The sequence below is a fragment of the Agrilus planipennis genome, unplaced genomic scaffold (genome assembly GCF_000699045.2).
Source record: "Agrilus planipennis isolate EAB-ADULT unplaced genomic scaffold, Apla_2.0 scaffold63, whole genome shotgun sequence".
In the NCBI taxonomy this organism is placed as follows: domain Eukaryota; kingdom Metazoa; phylum Arthropoda; class Insecta; order Coleoptera; family Buprestidae; genus Agrilus; species Agrilus planipennis.
In genome coordinates this window covers 919,815-937,516 of record NW_020439363.1, presented here as the reverse complement: position 1 = coordinate 937,516, position 17,702 = coordinate 919,815, and the positions used below count along the sequence as shown (strand labels likewise).

Here is a 17,702-nt window from a genome sequence, read left to right as displayed (position 1 = left end):
TGTTACGTATCTTACTCATATCTTGAGATACTGCTGGATCAATTTGATTATATAAAAAGTATTTTTTTAATAGTTTCGCTGCATCAAGTGCTTGTTTGATGCTTGGTGGAGGGACAGGATCGTCTTCTTCAACAACGTACACAGCTGCAGTTCTTATCTATTTCGGCAACTTAGAAAGTACTGCTCAATGATTTCTAATGCCGCATTGTTTCGTTAAATAGGGTGAGCGTGACGCTATATAGAATGTAATATTGTATAGAAAACAATGTAAACTAACCAAAGTCAAGCAATTTCGACGTTTTAAGGAGTTTGTCATTAAATCGAGTGACGTTATAAAGAGTTTACACTGTAATTACTTTTCTTATTGCAAAAAATGAGATGATTCTGCGACAACAGGTACCTTCATTAACCATCACTGTATTCTTACGTCTATTCGTCTTTCATAAGTGGAATGCAACGGAAAATATCGGAGCGTATACCGAGCACGTCTGTATAAATTTTCTAGGTAGATAACCCTTTCAAAAGCAGATTTTACGGCCGATCAATATTTAGAATATCTTTACAAAATTACAATTATCTTCTCACATGCGTTTTACACGTACATCATCATAAAAGATGTAGGGGAGGCCGGGGTTCAAAGTGCCGGGGGCAGGTTGTTCCGATTGAAATAGCTCCGCGAAGAAAAGAGATAGCAATAGATGTGAAGTGCGTCGCGAAACGACATATCATCGCGCCATTTCGTCAGCCATTTTAGTGACGCTCTGTCCGCGTGTTAGCGTGGTAGTCGATTAGTGACACTCAAACATCACGTAAGTAAATTTTTTCGTCATCATACTTTTTGATCTATTTCAATCAATTTTCTAGCTATTTATGTGTGACTTGCTATTATCTGTCGAGCAAACTATAGTGATTATCTTTTTAATATCATTTTTGGCTTTTGAAAACCTATTCTATTATAATTGGATGTTACTTTAGAAAATAGAATTTGGGGTTCCAAGTTCCTCTGGCGGGGGGCTAGTTGTTCCGCGGAACAACCTGCCCCGTAATGAACACGTAAATAATAAAATTAAAACTTTGTTTTAGGATGAGAAACTATAAACGAAAAACCGAACGGGGCAAAGTTTCAATTGAGCTTTTGCAGCGGGCTGCTGATGCTGTTATTAAAGACGGTCGTAAACTTAAGACGGTAGCTCGGGAATTAGAGATATGTCATATGACATTGTTTCGCTTCGTCAAAAAGTTGAAAGCTGGTGTAACACCCACTGTGGGTTACTATTCTAGACAGGTGTTCAACCAAGACCAGGAGAAGACATTGGCGGATTATTTATTAAAATGTTCATCAATTTACTTTGGTCTTTTGCCAGAAGAAGTAAGGAAGTTGGCATATAGTTGCGCTGTCAAATTTGACATGCCTAATATTCCAGTCTCTTGGCATAGAAATAAAGAAGCTGGAGCTGATTGGTTCACTAGTTTTCTGAAAAGAAATCCGTCTTTGTCCATAAGAGCTCCGGAAGCCACAAGTGCAGGACGCGCATCCTCTTTTAACCGGCACAATGTTCGTGAATTCTTTAGCAAGCTCGGAGACGTCATATTGAAATATAACTTGCTACCGTCTAGAATTTGGAACTTGGACGAAACGGGAGTAACCACTGTATTAAAGCCAAAGAAAATAGTCGCTGCAAAAGGCGTTAAACAAGTGGGTGCCATAGTGTCAGCGGAGCGAGGAACTTTAGTTACCGTTGAACTTGCAGCAAATGCAGTGGGAAATACTGTACCACCTATGTTTATTTTTCCGCGCCTTAAATATAAGGACTTATTTATTCGAGATGGTCCCACGGAGAGTATTGGAGCTGGAAATAGCTCGGGATGGATGACAGCTAAAGAATTCCTCATATTTATGGACCATTTTATAAAACATACAAAGCCCACTCCCGAAGACCCCGTATTGTTATTGCTTGATAACCATCAATCACATGTTGACATTGATGTGGTTGAAAAGGCAAAGGCCAATTCGGTTATAATGTTGTCTTTCCCGCCACATTGTACCCATAATTTGCAACCACTAGATGTTGGCGTTAATGGACCGTTTAAAACGTATTGTGCCAAAGCGCAAGAAAACTGGCTACGTAATAACCCAGGCAAGACAATGTCTATTTATGAGATACCTGGAATTGTCAAACATGCATGGCCTTTAGCAGCTACACCAAATAACATTATGAACGCATTTAAAAAGGCAGGCATAAGTCCATACAATCCTGATATATTTACGGATGAAGATTTTGCCCCGTCGTTCGTAACTGATCGACCAATGCCCGACACTGCTAATATTTCATTGGAATTGGGAAATCTGGAACCACAGTTTCAAGAATTAGCAGACGTTAATGAACCTCAGGTGCATCATGATATGGAAACCATCCCAGGTAACGAGCCACATCCAGCAATTATAGAATCAGCAACCAACGAACCTCAACCAGGACCCTCGCACATTGCTAATTTGTCAAATAATGTTGTCATTCAAGCCACATTTAGCACATTTTCACCTGAAGCTATTAAACCTTTACCAAAAGCACCACCAAGATCGTGTGTAACAACTAAGCGACGAATAAGAAAATCAGCAATACTGACAGATACGCCTGAAAAGAATGCTTTGGCTGAAGAAAAAGCAAGAAAAGTAAAGAGCAACACTAAAATAAAGACGAAAGTTGAAAAAAGAGTCAAAAAGAATAAAGTAACTGGTACAAACAAGCGAAAGAAAGTGGCAAGTAAATCCGCAAATGGTAAAGAAAATGTGAAAAGGAAAGTCCTGCAAGACGATAATCATGGAAATGATAGTGAAGAAGAGACCATGGAATGGTATTGTATAATATGTTACAATTTATATTCCAACTCACGACCAGGTGAGCAATGGATTGAATGCGTCATGTGTAAGAATTGGGCTCATTCAAAATGCCTGAAATCTGAAGATGTTCATTCTTATGTTTGTCAAAATTGTAATTCTGACGACGACTCTGATTAATTTTTTTTAAGTTCTTCTAAAGACTGAAATGAATCTGTTGTCACAGAGTAGGTTTAGATTATTGATCTCAGTAAAATGAATGCTATACGACTGAATTAAGAAACTATAACTCGAAATGTTAAAATTTGTTATTTTTGTTTTAATTAAAAGAAATAATTTTGTTTTTTTGACAAACAAACGTTTGTCAAAGTTGATTAGGTAATATTAAAAATGTTTATTACTCTTAAGTCTATTAATTAGGTTGTACTACACTATTAACTGGTAGTTAATGCTTGTTATTATTTTATGTTTGTAGTTTTGTTCATTACATTTTTAAATTTTGTTGAAAATGTGCAAAAAACATTTAGATTTTGTACTTTTCTAAATAAAACTCTCATAAATATTCAATTACATATACCTTATTTATTTTATATAATACCTTTCCAACTAATACTACATTATTAGGGACTGGAGTTGATAAGCGGAACAACTTACCTCAGCTGAGAAACAACCAGCCCCTTTGTGGGGCGAGTTGTTCCTTGTCGACTTTTTACAGAAAAAATATCCTGAGCAAAAATATATGCTTATTACAAAGAACTTAAGTATATAATTTGAACTAGGATAAATTATGCACCATTTTTATATAGGAGTCGTTAATTTTAAACCTTTCTGTTACATTCATATTGCCCCCGACTCCAAAATCGGAACGTCGAACCCCGGCCTCCCCTACTTTAACCCCATCGAGAGAAAGTATCGAAATTCCTGTATCCCTCCGTAAATTGGAAAAAGTAGGTGTAACAAATGTATGACATTTCAGCGAAACTAAAACAATTAAAGAAAGAATATATCTACAATACGTGAATATTTCATGAGGATTTTCTAGAAAATAGATTTCTGAAGTTTATACAGAATGTTCAGGTATGTGCGTATTCAAAAATCATCAGGATGGTGTTTGAACTGATTATGTCACTTGTTGATGATCAGTTGGTGAAGTTGTTTGAAAAATTATTATTATTATTAGGTAGGTATGGCAACAAAATGGAATGGTATTTCTTTTTTATGGTCGTAAGCTTTCGAAATTACTTTGAGATCCCAAAAGTACATTTCAGCGGCTTTTCTCATCAAAATGGATCGTTAGTATGAGGCAGCGTCGAAACCATCGTTCGTTTCAAGCTTTTCGTTGGGCATTAGTTGTTCCTTCGACGGGGGCTACTTTATTTATTAACATGCATTATTTATAACAAAAAGTTTTGCATTTGCGTCATCGATGGTGTTGTTTTTGATTGGTCATCATTCTGGTGACCGATCCTTTCTGGGACCCGGAGCTGAAGCCATTGGCCGTCCCGATCGCAGACTCGAAACTCCGGGCGGAGCCTCCAGATCCTTCGCGTTTTCTTATTTCGCCGCCTCGAAAACCTCTTCTTGTTGTTATTCTTCTTCTTCTTCCTCTTCTTGTTATTGCTATCATTCCTTCTTTCTATTCACTTGCGCGATTTTCTCCCAGTCTGTCGCGCTGCTACGTTAGATTGAATTTTTCTATTCGACGGAATTCATTTTCTCCTCAAGCTCACACCATCTACACACCACGAACCCGACGTTTTGCCCGTACTAGGACCAACAAAACAAATAACGAGCTCCTTTGGATTAAAGCTCCTCCATACATATTTACTAACTTATTATTATTTTACCCTTGCAGTTAATCTAAATCTCATATTATATCCTTTTTAAAAGCTCTATTCAAAGATAGTACCCAAATCCTTCAAATTTTCTCATAAAAAACTTTTAGATCGTTAAAAAATTCTTTCGAAATCAAACATAGAAGAATACACTGACTGTCTATTACAGAATATTAGAAATCTTTAGTGTTAGAACCAGGTATGTAGGTAAATGAAAGATACGAAAATATTATTTTAGATACGCCAAAAAAATTTTTTGTGGTATACTTTCCTTTAATATATTATAATAATAAAGTAAAAATGTGAGGAGTCGTTCGAAAACTTCAGTTTTCCACTTTTCCACTTTTCATTTTGAAACCATGTTTTCGGAATAACTGAACTTCAAAGTTGTTTTTCTATTACATGCATACATATATATATATAGGTCACAAACAAATATATGAGCAATTAGAAATCGATTAGCAAAATTTTAATAGTTATTGATAAACACGTAATAAAAATAATAAATTCTTCAGTTAACTCCCCAGTTTGTGTTGATGCTTACTTTAGATTTATAACTTTAACGTATACTATACCTACAGTTTTGTAAGACTCTACGTCTGATGAAGATACCTACCAGTGTGTCGAAACAGATATAACGCTTTTAAGTTTCCACAAGTTTTTCATGCATATGCTTCCAAAATTGAATGTAATCCTAGAAAGTTGTATCAAACTTCTTGAGCTTCCACCTACTCTATTATTGTTAAAAGTATATATCGAATTATGCCCTGGAGGACAAGAGTTCTCGGCTCCTTCCTTCAGTAACTTAATATGTAATTCACTAATTCTTCTTTAAAATCCGGGCCGGTACTGGATAATGACGTCGGGTAATTCTACCAGACAAGAAATAAAAAACAAACACCAACAATAATAATTTAATAAGTATAACAAAATGAAAATTGGTAATTAAAATTGTATTAGGATAGGTCGTTTGTTCCAGTTTGTATTATGCAATATGACAATCTGACCGAATTATTAGAATTTCTATCGCTTGTTGGTAAGTAGGATTATTAGGTTTTGATTAAGGATAACTTATTAGAATCTAGGACTTTGTCATCCTGCAGACTTTTAGTATTTATAATCGTTACCTAGTTATAGGCTCGTTTCAACGGTTTCAACTCAACCTTCTCGTTAAAAATCCATCAACCAAGAATTAAAATTTCATAAGTTTAGTGTTTAAACAACATTTTGGTGAGAATGGTATTTAATACAAAGTCCGCCAGAACGAAGACATGAACTATTAATCCTAGAGGTTTTGCCGGGTATATACCCAATTATTCGGTACCCAGCAATATCACTAGCCCGTGAATCTCTAATTTTAATCCCAAAGAATAGTTGGACATGCACCCTCCACTTCTTCCTATCTTTAGCCTATTTTTGCATTTCTTGAAAACTAGAGCAACCTATATCCCTAACTATTTGTCACTATTAATTTAATCTAAGTCTAACCTCTGTTCTTCTTAACTCATCCTAATGCTTCTACTTATAATATGCCTCCAACTACTTAGTCCTTTAATCCGTTATACCTGAAAAGATACCTTACCAACCTCTTGTCTGTTTCTCATTAATTTTCACAGCAGTTTTCGTACCTTTTCCAGTAGCTCTTGATTTCTAAGCTTTTCTACTTTCTTCTTTCTCATTCTGATGCTTCTACTTCTAATATGTCTCTAACTACTTACTCCTTTAATCCTTTATACCTGAAAAGATGCCTTACCAACCTCTTTTCTATTTCTCTTTGATTTCCACAGCAGTTTTCGTACCTTTTCCAGGAGGTACCTCTTCATTTCTAACCTTTTCTACCCAAAGTATTCTACCACATGCGTCTAACCTTTTCTTTTCCGCGACGTCCATCATCCACGCTTCACACCCATACAGAGCCGTACAATAATCATTTAATAATCATTTTCATTCGAAATTAGCCAATCACTAGCATAAAAATATTTCCGTTTTGTTAAAAGCGACACGACCTTGCACTATTCTTTGTTTTAAATCTGTTTATTAGCGCCTTTTCTGTCCTCAATTAGCGTATTTATTCAATATATTTTACTTTTAAACACTACATTAGATAATACCATTATAAAATACACTTCTAAAGTGCCATGGACTTTATTATGGCTAACATGTAATCAAACTTTTTATATAAAGTAAGTAAATAAGTAGGTGTCATTTAAATTTCGCAATCGCTTCAACTTGGACAATTTCCATCTCAATAATATGTAAAGGAGGATATTTTAAATTATCATTGCCACCCCATGCCAATACGTGACGTTAACGCAGCCTTCTTTGATGTTCAACATCAGACGGAAGCTATCCAAACTTAATATCCTTCAATTCAGTCTGTTAGTTTGACATGAGTCGCACGAACGACGAAAATAACAACTTAAGCTTAGATAAAGAGCATCTCGTGATAAAGGGGACATTTCTCCAAATATAAAGCGTCTAAGCTTGTAAATGATGGAGGAAGGAGTGAGACAGAAAAATGGAACCATTATTAACAAACTAAACAGTACAAATACTTTTTAATCAAGAATTCTCTTTCTTTTTCTTTCGTTTTCAATGTATAATTTATCAGAACGCAATCAACAATTATAAACGAAATTTTTATTGTTTAATAACATGAAACAAAATGGAAAGTGTGCTATAGCCGTTTTATTACAAAGACTGTAGGACGTATCAGCCATCAAACTCAAATAAAATTTACATTAGGTACAAGAAGTTTTATTATAATGCGTTTGATTATTGTAAACTAGTCCCCCATTCGGATGTCCGGGCGGGGACTACCTGGGGGGATGTCATCAATAAGTGCAATATGGATAGGTCTAATATTTCACGAGTCGGAGCGTGGAATGTTAGGACAATGAGGCAAGTAGGGATATTAGAAAATTTAAAAGAAGAGATGGATAGATTAGAATTAGATATAGTAGGTATTAGTGAAGTCCGTTGGACCGAAGCTGGAGACTTCTGGAGTGGAGACTTTTGAGATTTAGTTTTAGGGAAATGCGAAGATTAGCTCAGGATAGAAAGGAGTGGAGGTACGTGTTCTACCAGTCTTAGGACTGACGACCTTATGATGTTTGATTATTGAAGGTTTACCTACAATATAATGGTTCAGCGGTCAAACTTAAATATACTTTTTTGTGATGAGTAGTCGTAATCAAACCAATATCATCCAATAAATTCACTTTTCTGAACTTCCATATATTTAAAAATTTGGTCTGAATATTGCCTATATTCTATTGTGCAACAACGGTGACTTCAATAGTCCCCCAAATCGCTATCTTGTCGAATAGCTTTTATATTTTACACTTAATATTTGGTCACGTAAAAACTTGACTCTTTCTTCCATTGTTTACAAGTTTGGATCATGAAAATAAGTTAAGTGATGTCTAAAATAATAGCAGTATAAGAATGATGATGACATTCTTCGTAATTTCTGTAATGAGCGTATGCAGATCGTCATTTATTAAAAACCACACGTTACTGATAAGTAGTCACATTTATAGAATTACCCTCAGTGTCCGATGTGGGCTCTAACTATTCCCATCAACAAAACCCTAGTCACCCGTTAGCCCTCATCAACCTGCGGAGCAGCGCAACCCTACAATTCCAAGCTCAGCACATACAAAACAAAACAAAAATCATCCTGGCCAGACGTAATGTTGACATCACTTTTGATGCCTCTGCAATCGATTCGGAAACCACGAAGTTTTGGAATGTGCTAGGCAACTTGGATCCTCACCACGCGGCGGAAATACGTCACATCATCGTAGACCCTCCAGCGACTGCACCCTATGCCATCAACAAGGCAAAACTCATTCGTCGGCTTGGTGTTTCCCAAGAAGAGCACGCAAAACAACTGCTCGAACCTAGACGGATCCACAACACCTAGCAATTTACTACGAACTATTTGGTCAAGTGGTCTCCCTCTTAATGTTCAATCAACCATTACAGCCATGGTGAACCATCGAAGTGGCTGATAGCATCATGGATGCAGCCAGACGCAAACCATAGCCGCATCTGATGCTACGACCAATTCCGTATTGAAGACACTCCAAACTTTAACCAACATGACAGGAAATTTTGATTCCAAGATCCCGTTCTACTTCATGCAGTTTTCCTCCCAGGCGGCGATCTAGCAGCAGCAGTAGATCGAATGATCTGTTTCTACCATACCACATTCGAGGACAAGGCACCCTCAAGGATCCCACTATGTCAGATATGGCATTGGCAAACCAGCCAAGATCACTAACGGCGACGATTGAGGTCCGAATGGCACCTATGTGAAGACTGCTGATTCCTCAAAGCGAGAAGCATCTGCAAATACCCTGTCTATCGGGCGAATTTGTAACACCATCTACCCGACAGCCTCACACTATCCTCACATCGTACTTACAACTTTTCCAATATTTTCAACTCAGAAAAAAACATTTCTCTACAAAGATCTCAAAACATTTGTCGAGATGATCCGAAAAAACCTTTACAATTCACCTATGACAACCCTTTTAAAACCTTCCAAAGGAACAAACACTCATTCACCGTGCAACTTCCCAACAAGAGTAAAACCGTATCCATCCAACGATTCAAACCAGTATATATACCTAATGTAAAATGAGCAGCATCTTCAAACGACCCCCGCAGATGCAAAAATGACGAGATAGCACATACAACTACTCGAACCGATCGTCGGGTTCGTTTTCCCAAACATGTTTATACAACATGATTAGCAACCTTCAGAACTAGGAAGGGGGTCCTGTGGGAAGACTCGCTTTAAATAATATTTCAAATTTAAAATACGTATGTAATCAAATGCGTAAAATGTTGGTTGTAGAATTTCCATATGATCCATTGTAAACAATATACCTACTATAAATAATCTGTAAATACCTAATCGAATGAATTAGTCTGCCACAAGACCTCATTCTTGGTTTATCTCTAATGTTAGAGTAAAATGGAGCCTACACCAGATGCTGCAGTAGTTGTCTGACCATCAACTACATGCTACAATAATTTCCTAAAGCAACAACCACCAGCACTGCTCCTACGTTCATCTTACCATAACAGTTCTAATAAAATCCTAAAATTTGAAATTATTGAGATAAGTACAAATCAAAAAGAAATCAAAACCCTAAAACTATTTTTATTATTTTTAATGGAAACAATTACCTAATCAACTGAAATATATCCTTAAAGGACTCTCAGTTACATTTGTTGACTAATTTAGTGAAATGTACACCATACACACTATAAGATGTATCTTTTCTGACGGTCCTTCGTCTTTCCTTTGAGGATGTCGATATTGTCCAGCTATTAAAAAAATAAATACAAAAAACAGTCGCGGTTTTATTATTATTCGCTGCTGAGGTAGAAGATTGCACGGAAGCCCAGATTATCCGTCGTTGTAACTCCCAAGCCAATAATTCAGGGTTTACTTACAGGAGTTGTGCCAGTATCTTCGCATTTAATTTAAACGGGCAGTTTTCAGGCAATAAAAATGTACGCCTTCTGGCTTGGGAAAAACGGTCTTTTTATTTATTGCCAGCCCGACTTCTGCCCCCAATTTCCATTAAGCGGAAATAGGAAGTAACCAATACAATCCGTTAGACTTTAACTGCCGACAGAATTAACGCATGCCTGAAATAAGGACCTCGGACTACGTAACAACAGATAAGTTTTTCTTTTAGCCGGAAAATTTGTTGCAATCCCGGAAAACATTTACATAAGAATTTGTAGTAGGTACGTAGTAAGACTTGATATTTATTTCGTCTGCCCTTTTGCAACATCTGCATACTGTTTGTCTCCCAACTAACGATAATTGTATGGATCTAATGGGGGAGAGACAAGAAAAAGAGAGTAAAATGAAACTTAAGAATATTAAGATTTTTAAATTTAAATTTAAATTAGAACTACGTGGATCTCAAAGCTTCAGTTTTGTCGTTTGAAGAATTGAATGTGCGTCTGCAGAAAACGGTGCCAAGAAATACCAACTTTCAAGAAAATTAAGTTTTTAGATTTTGGATCAAATTTCTGCCTAATAAATAATAAATAAGTAACNTATTTTGTTACGTATCTTACTCATATCTTGAGATACTGCTGGATCAATTTGATTATATAAAAAGTATTTTTTTAATAGTTTCGCTGCATCAAGTGCTTCTTTGATGTTTGGTGGAGGGACAGGAAAGTCTTCTTTAACAACGTACACAGCTGCAGTTCTTATCTATTTCGGCAACTTAGAAAGTACTGCTCAATGATTTATAATGCCGCATTGTTGTCGTTAAATGGAGTGAGCGTGACGCTATATAGAGTGTAATATTGTATAGAAAACAATGTAAACCAACAAAAGTCAAGCAATTTCGACGTTGTAAGGAATTTGTCGTTAAATCGAGTGACGTTATAAAGAGTTTACACTGTAATTCTAGATAATGGAACGAGGTAGAATTTTGAATCGTTTTTATTCACTTCAAATTCAAAAAAACGTTACAAATGGTTACACGTACCTAATACATGTGTAGATGGCCAAGTTGCCAGTTAACTAAAGTACCATCGCCCCAAAATGAAGGCATTCGGTTGTGGGAAATGGGGATTACACATGAGCAAGCTAAAATGTTTGCCTTTTTATAGAAATCGAGCAGAAATATCGCAGCGGGCTTTTCCCATACAGCAACGAGACTTTGTTGGTACAAACGCATTACCTAAGGCTATAGGAAGTTTAGTAATGCTCCGCTGAAGTGTATGATGTAACACAAATAATGGGAAAATTACCATTTAAATATAGATATAACCACAATTTAATCCATCCACATTCAATTTACAATTAAACGAATGCAGAATTTGTACAATAAACCAGTTTTAATTTAATTATGGAACGTGACCAATATTATTAAATTACATTTTGATGTAAAAAAATTAAGTACCTAAAACAAAATAACTGGCATGCAAGGGAAGAAAAAGTAGGGAAAGAGCGAATATAAAGATAGGAGATGAAAATTTGGAAGAAGTGGCTGATTTTAGGTATCTAGGAAGTCAGATCGGAAGGAGTATTAGGGATATAAAGCAGAGGATAGCGCAGGGTCCAGTCGCCTTCATAAAAAGAAGTCGGTCAGTCAGGCTCTGGTAGGATCAAACGAAGAAATTCGACATTGCGAATAGGTCACTGCAGAACAATATTATTGCATTGGCCAATGCGTGAATTTCTAGACAAATATTATCCTAGTTGAAGATGAATTGGAAGTACAGATTCTGCACCATAACCGGCCCATAATCCTGAGCCAAATCGTGTATCAAACGCCAGCGCAGAACGCTAATAATTTCCACGACCGTGCATGATCGCTGCAAATGAAGTAAGGCAAATGCCGGACGTTTCTGCGCGGACAGAAATAATTAATTTTTTCTAATGAGAGGATAAGGTTTTTGCCGATAAATGGTATTTATATTATTATTAGTTGATCCACAATCGTCACTGTTTACATTTTTCAGTGCTGTAGTTGCTTAGTTATTGTCGTCAATTCACGCCCAGGGCCGGATTGCAACTTCGTCTGGTTTTTTGTTCCTTAACTACCCTGCTTTACTCACCACTCCTAAGCTTGCTACTTATTTCAGACCCTGTAGATCTTTTTCCTATCTGCCGTAATCAATGTATTTTCAAGTATAAACAAACGATTTCAGTTAAATTACTCTTCTTCTTGTAAATAAAGTAACGAAACGCCGTATTTTAAGTAACGTAAGTGCCTATTGGCAGCGTTTTCTTATACGTACACACGTGTATGTATTTTTGCATAATTCTGATAAATATTGGTCTTCTGAGTGCCGTTTAAAAAAAGTGCGACAATAAGGGTCGTAAAAGCGAGCGGTCCGTAAAATTTTACTGCCGTCTATTCATGCAAAAATGACCGGAGATGGTCAAGAATATTGGCCCTCTCCAATTCAATATAAAGCGATTTTTCGGACGCTTGAGAGCCACTTAAACTAAACTACTGAATTATGCGAGAGTTCGTAAAACCCAAACAAAGACATATTATTACCAAAGCTTGTAAATTTGAAAGGATCGTTCAGCGTTTTATGGATTTATATGGTACTTGTTTAAGTCTTTAATTTCAATCAACGGAATTACACGGGCAGAGAATGTGCATAGGTACATAAGAAGGATAAAATAGTTATCAATATCTTAAGTGGACTAATAACCTTATAATTCTAAGCGTAACTATCAATTGAGTCATTTGGACAGTTTATATTATCCGATATCCAGCTAGTTTACAAATTAAGAGTAATCTGTGTTGCCTGGAGACAGTGGCAGATTATCCATAAGGCAAACTAGCTCATACCTAGGACTCAAGGTAGAAAGGGGTGCGCGCGGAAGAAAAAAAAATAAGAAAATACCTGCTTCCAAAAATTATTTTCCAAAATATATGATCGCCCGAGGGGCGTCTACGTGGTGCTAGCCTAGGGCGCTCTCGACATTTAATCCGTCTCTGCCTGGAGACTACCCAAGTGCAAATATCCTATGAACTATGAAGAAAGAAAAGAGTTCAGCCTCAACAGAAATTGGCCAGAATCAAACAAAACGACGAAATAATTTCCATCATTTGCGCCTAGGGCTTTGTTAGACAATTGGCATTTGTTCAGTCAAATCATATGTACCTAGAAAAGTAATTTAAAATAATGATCGAAGTATTTTCTTTGGTCAAGAAGTATTTGTCTGTGAGGTAAATGTTATCTGACTAATTTTCAAAATCTGTACCTCCAAACACGTGAAACATATGTATGTATCCAAAAGACAGTCGACAGTTCGCTAAAATTTCACTAGAGCATGATTGACGAGCTCTTTCAGAGGTTCTTTCATCTCTAATGCTGGACGTCTTTAGATCTGAATCCAATTATCTCAATAAATGAATATCTTTCCATGCTTTTCATGTGAAAAACCTTTACAATTCGGTGAAATTCGTCTATATCTTCAAATTATGAGCTCGTCTTTTAAGATTAATTATGATGATGTACTATAATTCTACATACCTACTGTATCCCGAAAATGAGTCCGGACATAAGAAAAGACAGCGTGAAATACCTCTAAAAGGTTTCTATTAAATATAAAGAGAAATTGTATTGGTTAATATATAATAGACACATATTTCAGAATACATCAGAAAACTGTAAATCGTAAGTAGTGACCAAATGGAATTGGAAAGCCTGTTTTCTGGGAAGCAGCAACCGCTGTCGATCTGAGATAGGAGCATATTTTTCTTTTTCCACCCCAGTAGCGACGAACGGCCAAAAATTATACCTTGTGCTGTATTGCTGCCCTGACTTGACCACCAAACGTAACGGTTGGACGGGACGGACATGATGGAAACTCGCCGTTGTTATTAGAGCCTCTCTCTCCTACATATATCTCGCTCATGCATAATGGATGAATCTCGGTATTAAAGATATTTCGCTGCTACTTCGGCAATTTTCAACATGAAGCCAACTGTATCCTCCACTTTATGGACTGTTTATTTTTACCCGCCACCCAAAAAATTCCTCCCTAGCCCTCCATGTGTCGAAATAATGGATGACAAGTCTCTATATTCCCCACGATAACTGTCAGAATGCCACTATCATTCCACCGCATTTAGAATCGAATATTTCCGTTCATATATAATATACTACATCATACTTTCACACAAATACGGCAAAGATTTAGTTTATATTCTAACATTTGCTAAATCTTATTATCTTTTTTATATTCAGGAGCAAATTCGATTTTTCTAATACAACATTCGTCACAATACCTACTGAACTAATGCATAAGTAACAGAACTCTTTGGAAGGAAATTTCACCCATTTTCCCCTTAGATTCACTACTGGCTAAATATTATAATAATAATATTCAAAAGTTTCATTAAACACGGCTTTTATAATAAATCATTTTTAAATTTACAGAATGGTCAAAGAATACTTTCTTCGTTATTCCAAAAATATCTAAAGAGAGAAAGTAAGTATTACAAAACAATCTGATGAGTTCGCAAAGGAGTATCCTATAGAGAATTAACTTGCGAAATCAGAAAGCAAGTATATGCTAGTTAATAACTATTTATAAGAATTTATTTGGAGCAGTTGAAATTGATGAGTACAGATATGATTAAAGGCAAAAAAAAAAATTTCAGACACAATAATTTGCAATCCAAAGCCAGTCCTACATGTAAATTGGCAACGTAGATATGCACAAATAGCGAACTGACTAAAACTCTGCGATTAGATCAATAGAGAATGTAAACAGTGGTGGTTATCAAACATCTAAGATAAACAAACAATTTACTACTACTCGTAAAGTTTGGACTTCTTATTACAATAAAAATTAATTAAAATAAGTATATTTGTTCATCGCTGATAACATGTAGTATTGTGTAAATTACACAATTACACCTCAACATTTATTAAAAACACAAAAGAAAGAAAAAACTGTAGGTGACATAAACGTTAGTAGGTAAATGATATCATCTGGATAGCAGTAATTTTATTAAGGCAAATTTCCACACCACCATATTATCGAACGTGTTATTTTTTTTTGTAGTTCGCCAATAACTCTATCATCCCACTAAGATTACGTATTACAACATGATGAGTGGTCGATTTTTGAGAAGCGGCGTCATCACACTGTGTAAATAAGTTAAAAAGATCGCGTGTTCGTCCTTTATTTAATCCTTGTTCGTTTTTCGTTCTTTCATTCGTTCATTTCCTTTCCTACCCTTTTTATTTTTTGTTATCCATGGCGTGCAAACAACGACGCGTCTCGACGTCGAGCGCAGATGAAAATTGTAGCGCGGGCTCTCGAACTCAATAACGTCGAATGAAGGAACTGCGGAGGATTGTTCTAAGGCCTTACCCACCTTCTGCATAAAGTCATGAGTTCGTCTCGTTTGATTGAAATCCTCTCTTATTCTTGTTTTCTGTTTGAAAAACCCCACCCCACCGTTAGAGCGCTTCATTGTTTTACTGGCCTCATGCATACTTCATGTTTCCCAGGAATGAATGCGACCAAACCATTCTTACTTACCCCACACTGCCTACCTACTACCTACCAGTTAGCTAACGATTTTACTCTTATTATTCTTGTTAAAAACCGCTTCCTGCCTCAGTCTGCCTAGATAAGTACATATATCTACTTATATGAGGCATCTGAAAAATATCTTCTAACTAAACTTATACATATAAATATTACCTATACCTAGAAATTTGGGTTGCATCATTTTTAAAATCATGCAATGTACATGTAACGTCTAAAATTTTGATAAATATATGCCGGTCAGGACACTACTTAAAATAAAATAAAATAATCAGAAATAGATTGAATAAAAAATTGCCGTAACTTCGCCCATATGGATTGCATTCTTATTTCAGTTAACTCTGAATTGAGTCCTCTGACTCTGACTTCTCTCGATTTCTTGCAATTACTCTTTAAATAAATGAAAACCCCAACTATGCAGTTTGTAAAACGTTTCTTGAGATAAAAGAAAAACTATTTTCTCATCGTCCTGCTAAAGGGTATTTTTGGTCTGTGGTGTCGTGTCCTTTGCTTATAACTGCAAACGCCTTCAGCTGTAGGCCTTGAAACAAAACGCACTGAAGATACCGTCTGCTAAATATTGTCAAACGTTTACAGTTAACCAAAGACCGAGTCAACACAACTCAAAATCTTAAACATTATTCTAAGATAGAGTACTACATATAACAACTGAAAAAATATTGCGCCCAATCCAGTGGTTCGCGAGTCAACAAAAAGGCAGGTCATGTAGAACACAACTAACGGAGATTTCACGTGCAGTACCTACCAGTGTTTGGTCATGAGGAAGACAGAATCAAAACTTTAAACTACGTCGGAGAGTACGACGAAAGGCCCTCTTCAACTACCTTTTAGGAATCGTGAGAATGGGAAAATGAAGAGTGAGAGATTATTTGTGGAATATTACTACCCCAGCATTTGCCTAAGTAATTCAAGGAAACCATAGAAAAACATGGGCAAGGGCTGACAGACCAGGAATTGAACCGCTGAATGCTAAGAATGATCTAAACCTCTAGGTCACACCGCTTGGTTTAAAAAACAAAGATTGTTTGATTAAAAATCTATAACGAAACTAATAGCGAAGTATCAGAAATCCTTACTTAATTTTAATAATAATGTTCAGCATTGTTACAATACTTAGTTCTAATTCTGAAGCCTTAACACCAGGGGAGAAAGAAGTTCAACCGTTCTTAATAGCTACACAGAAAAAAAAACAAAAGATATGAGATAGGAGCATATTTTTCTTTTTCCACCCCAGTAGCGACGAACGGCCAAAAATTATACCTTGTGCTGTATTGCTGCCCTGACTTGACCACCAAACGTAACGGTTGGACGGGACGGACATGATGGAAACTCGCCGTTGTTATTAGAGCCTCTCTCTCCTACATATATCTCGCTCATGCATAATGGATGAATCTCGGTATTAAAGATATTTCGCTGCTACTTCGGCAATTTTCAACATGAAGCCAACTGTATCCTCCACTTTATGGACTGTTTATTTTTACCCGCCACCCAAAAAATTCCTCCCTAGCCCTCCATGTGTCGAAATAATGGATGACAAGTCTCTATATTCCCCACGATAACTGTCAGAATGCCACTATCATTCCACCGCATTTAGAATCGAATATTTCCGTTCATATATAATATACTACATCATACTTTCACACAAATACGATAAAGATTTAGTTTATATTCTAACATTTGCTAAATCTTATTATCTTTTTTATATGCAGGAGCAAATTCGATTTTTCTAATACAACATTCGTCACAATACCTACTGAACTAATGCATAAGTAACAGAACTCTTTGGAAGGAAATTTCACCCATTTTCCCCTTAGATTCACTACTGGCTAAATATTATAATAATAATATTCAAAAGTTTCATTAAACACGGCTTTTATAATAAATCATTTTTAAATTTACAGAATGGTCAAAGAATACTTTCTTCGTTATTCCA

At 36.1% G+C, this 17,702-nt stretch overlaps 1 protein-coding gene across 1 annotated transcript; it reads left to right on the top strand.

The window, feature by feature from the left end:
* Positions 1-736: 736 nt before the first annotated feature.
* On the top strand, positions 737-3,039 carry LOC112905761. The gene is made up of 2 exons (XM_025978806.1): positions 737-809; positions 1,084-3,039. The coding sequence occupies exon 2, from the start codon at positions 1,085-1,087 to the stop codon at positions 3,014-3,016; it is 1,932 nt and encodes a 643-aa protein (XP_025834591.1). The 5' UTR covers positions 737-809; position 1,084; the 3' UTR covers positions 3,017-3,039.
* The last annotated feature ends 14,663 nt before the right edge of the window (positions 3,040-17,702 follow it).

Bases quoted from the DNA above. Each gene is read 5' to 3' on its own strand.
- LOC112905761 (XM_025978806.1), top strand. From the start codon at position 1,085: ATGAGAAACTATAAACGAAAAACCGAACGGGGCAAAGTTTCAATTGAG.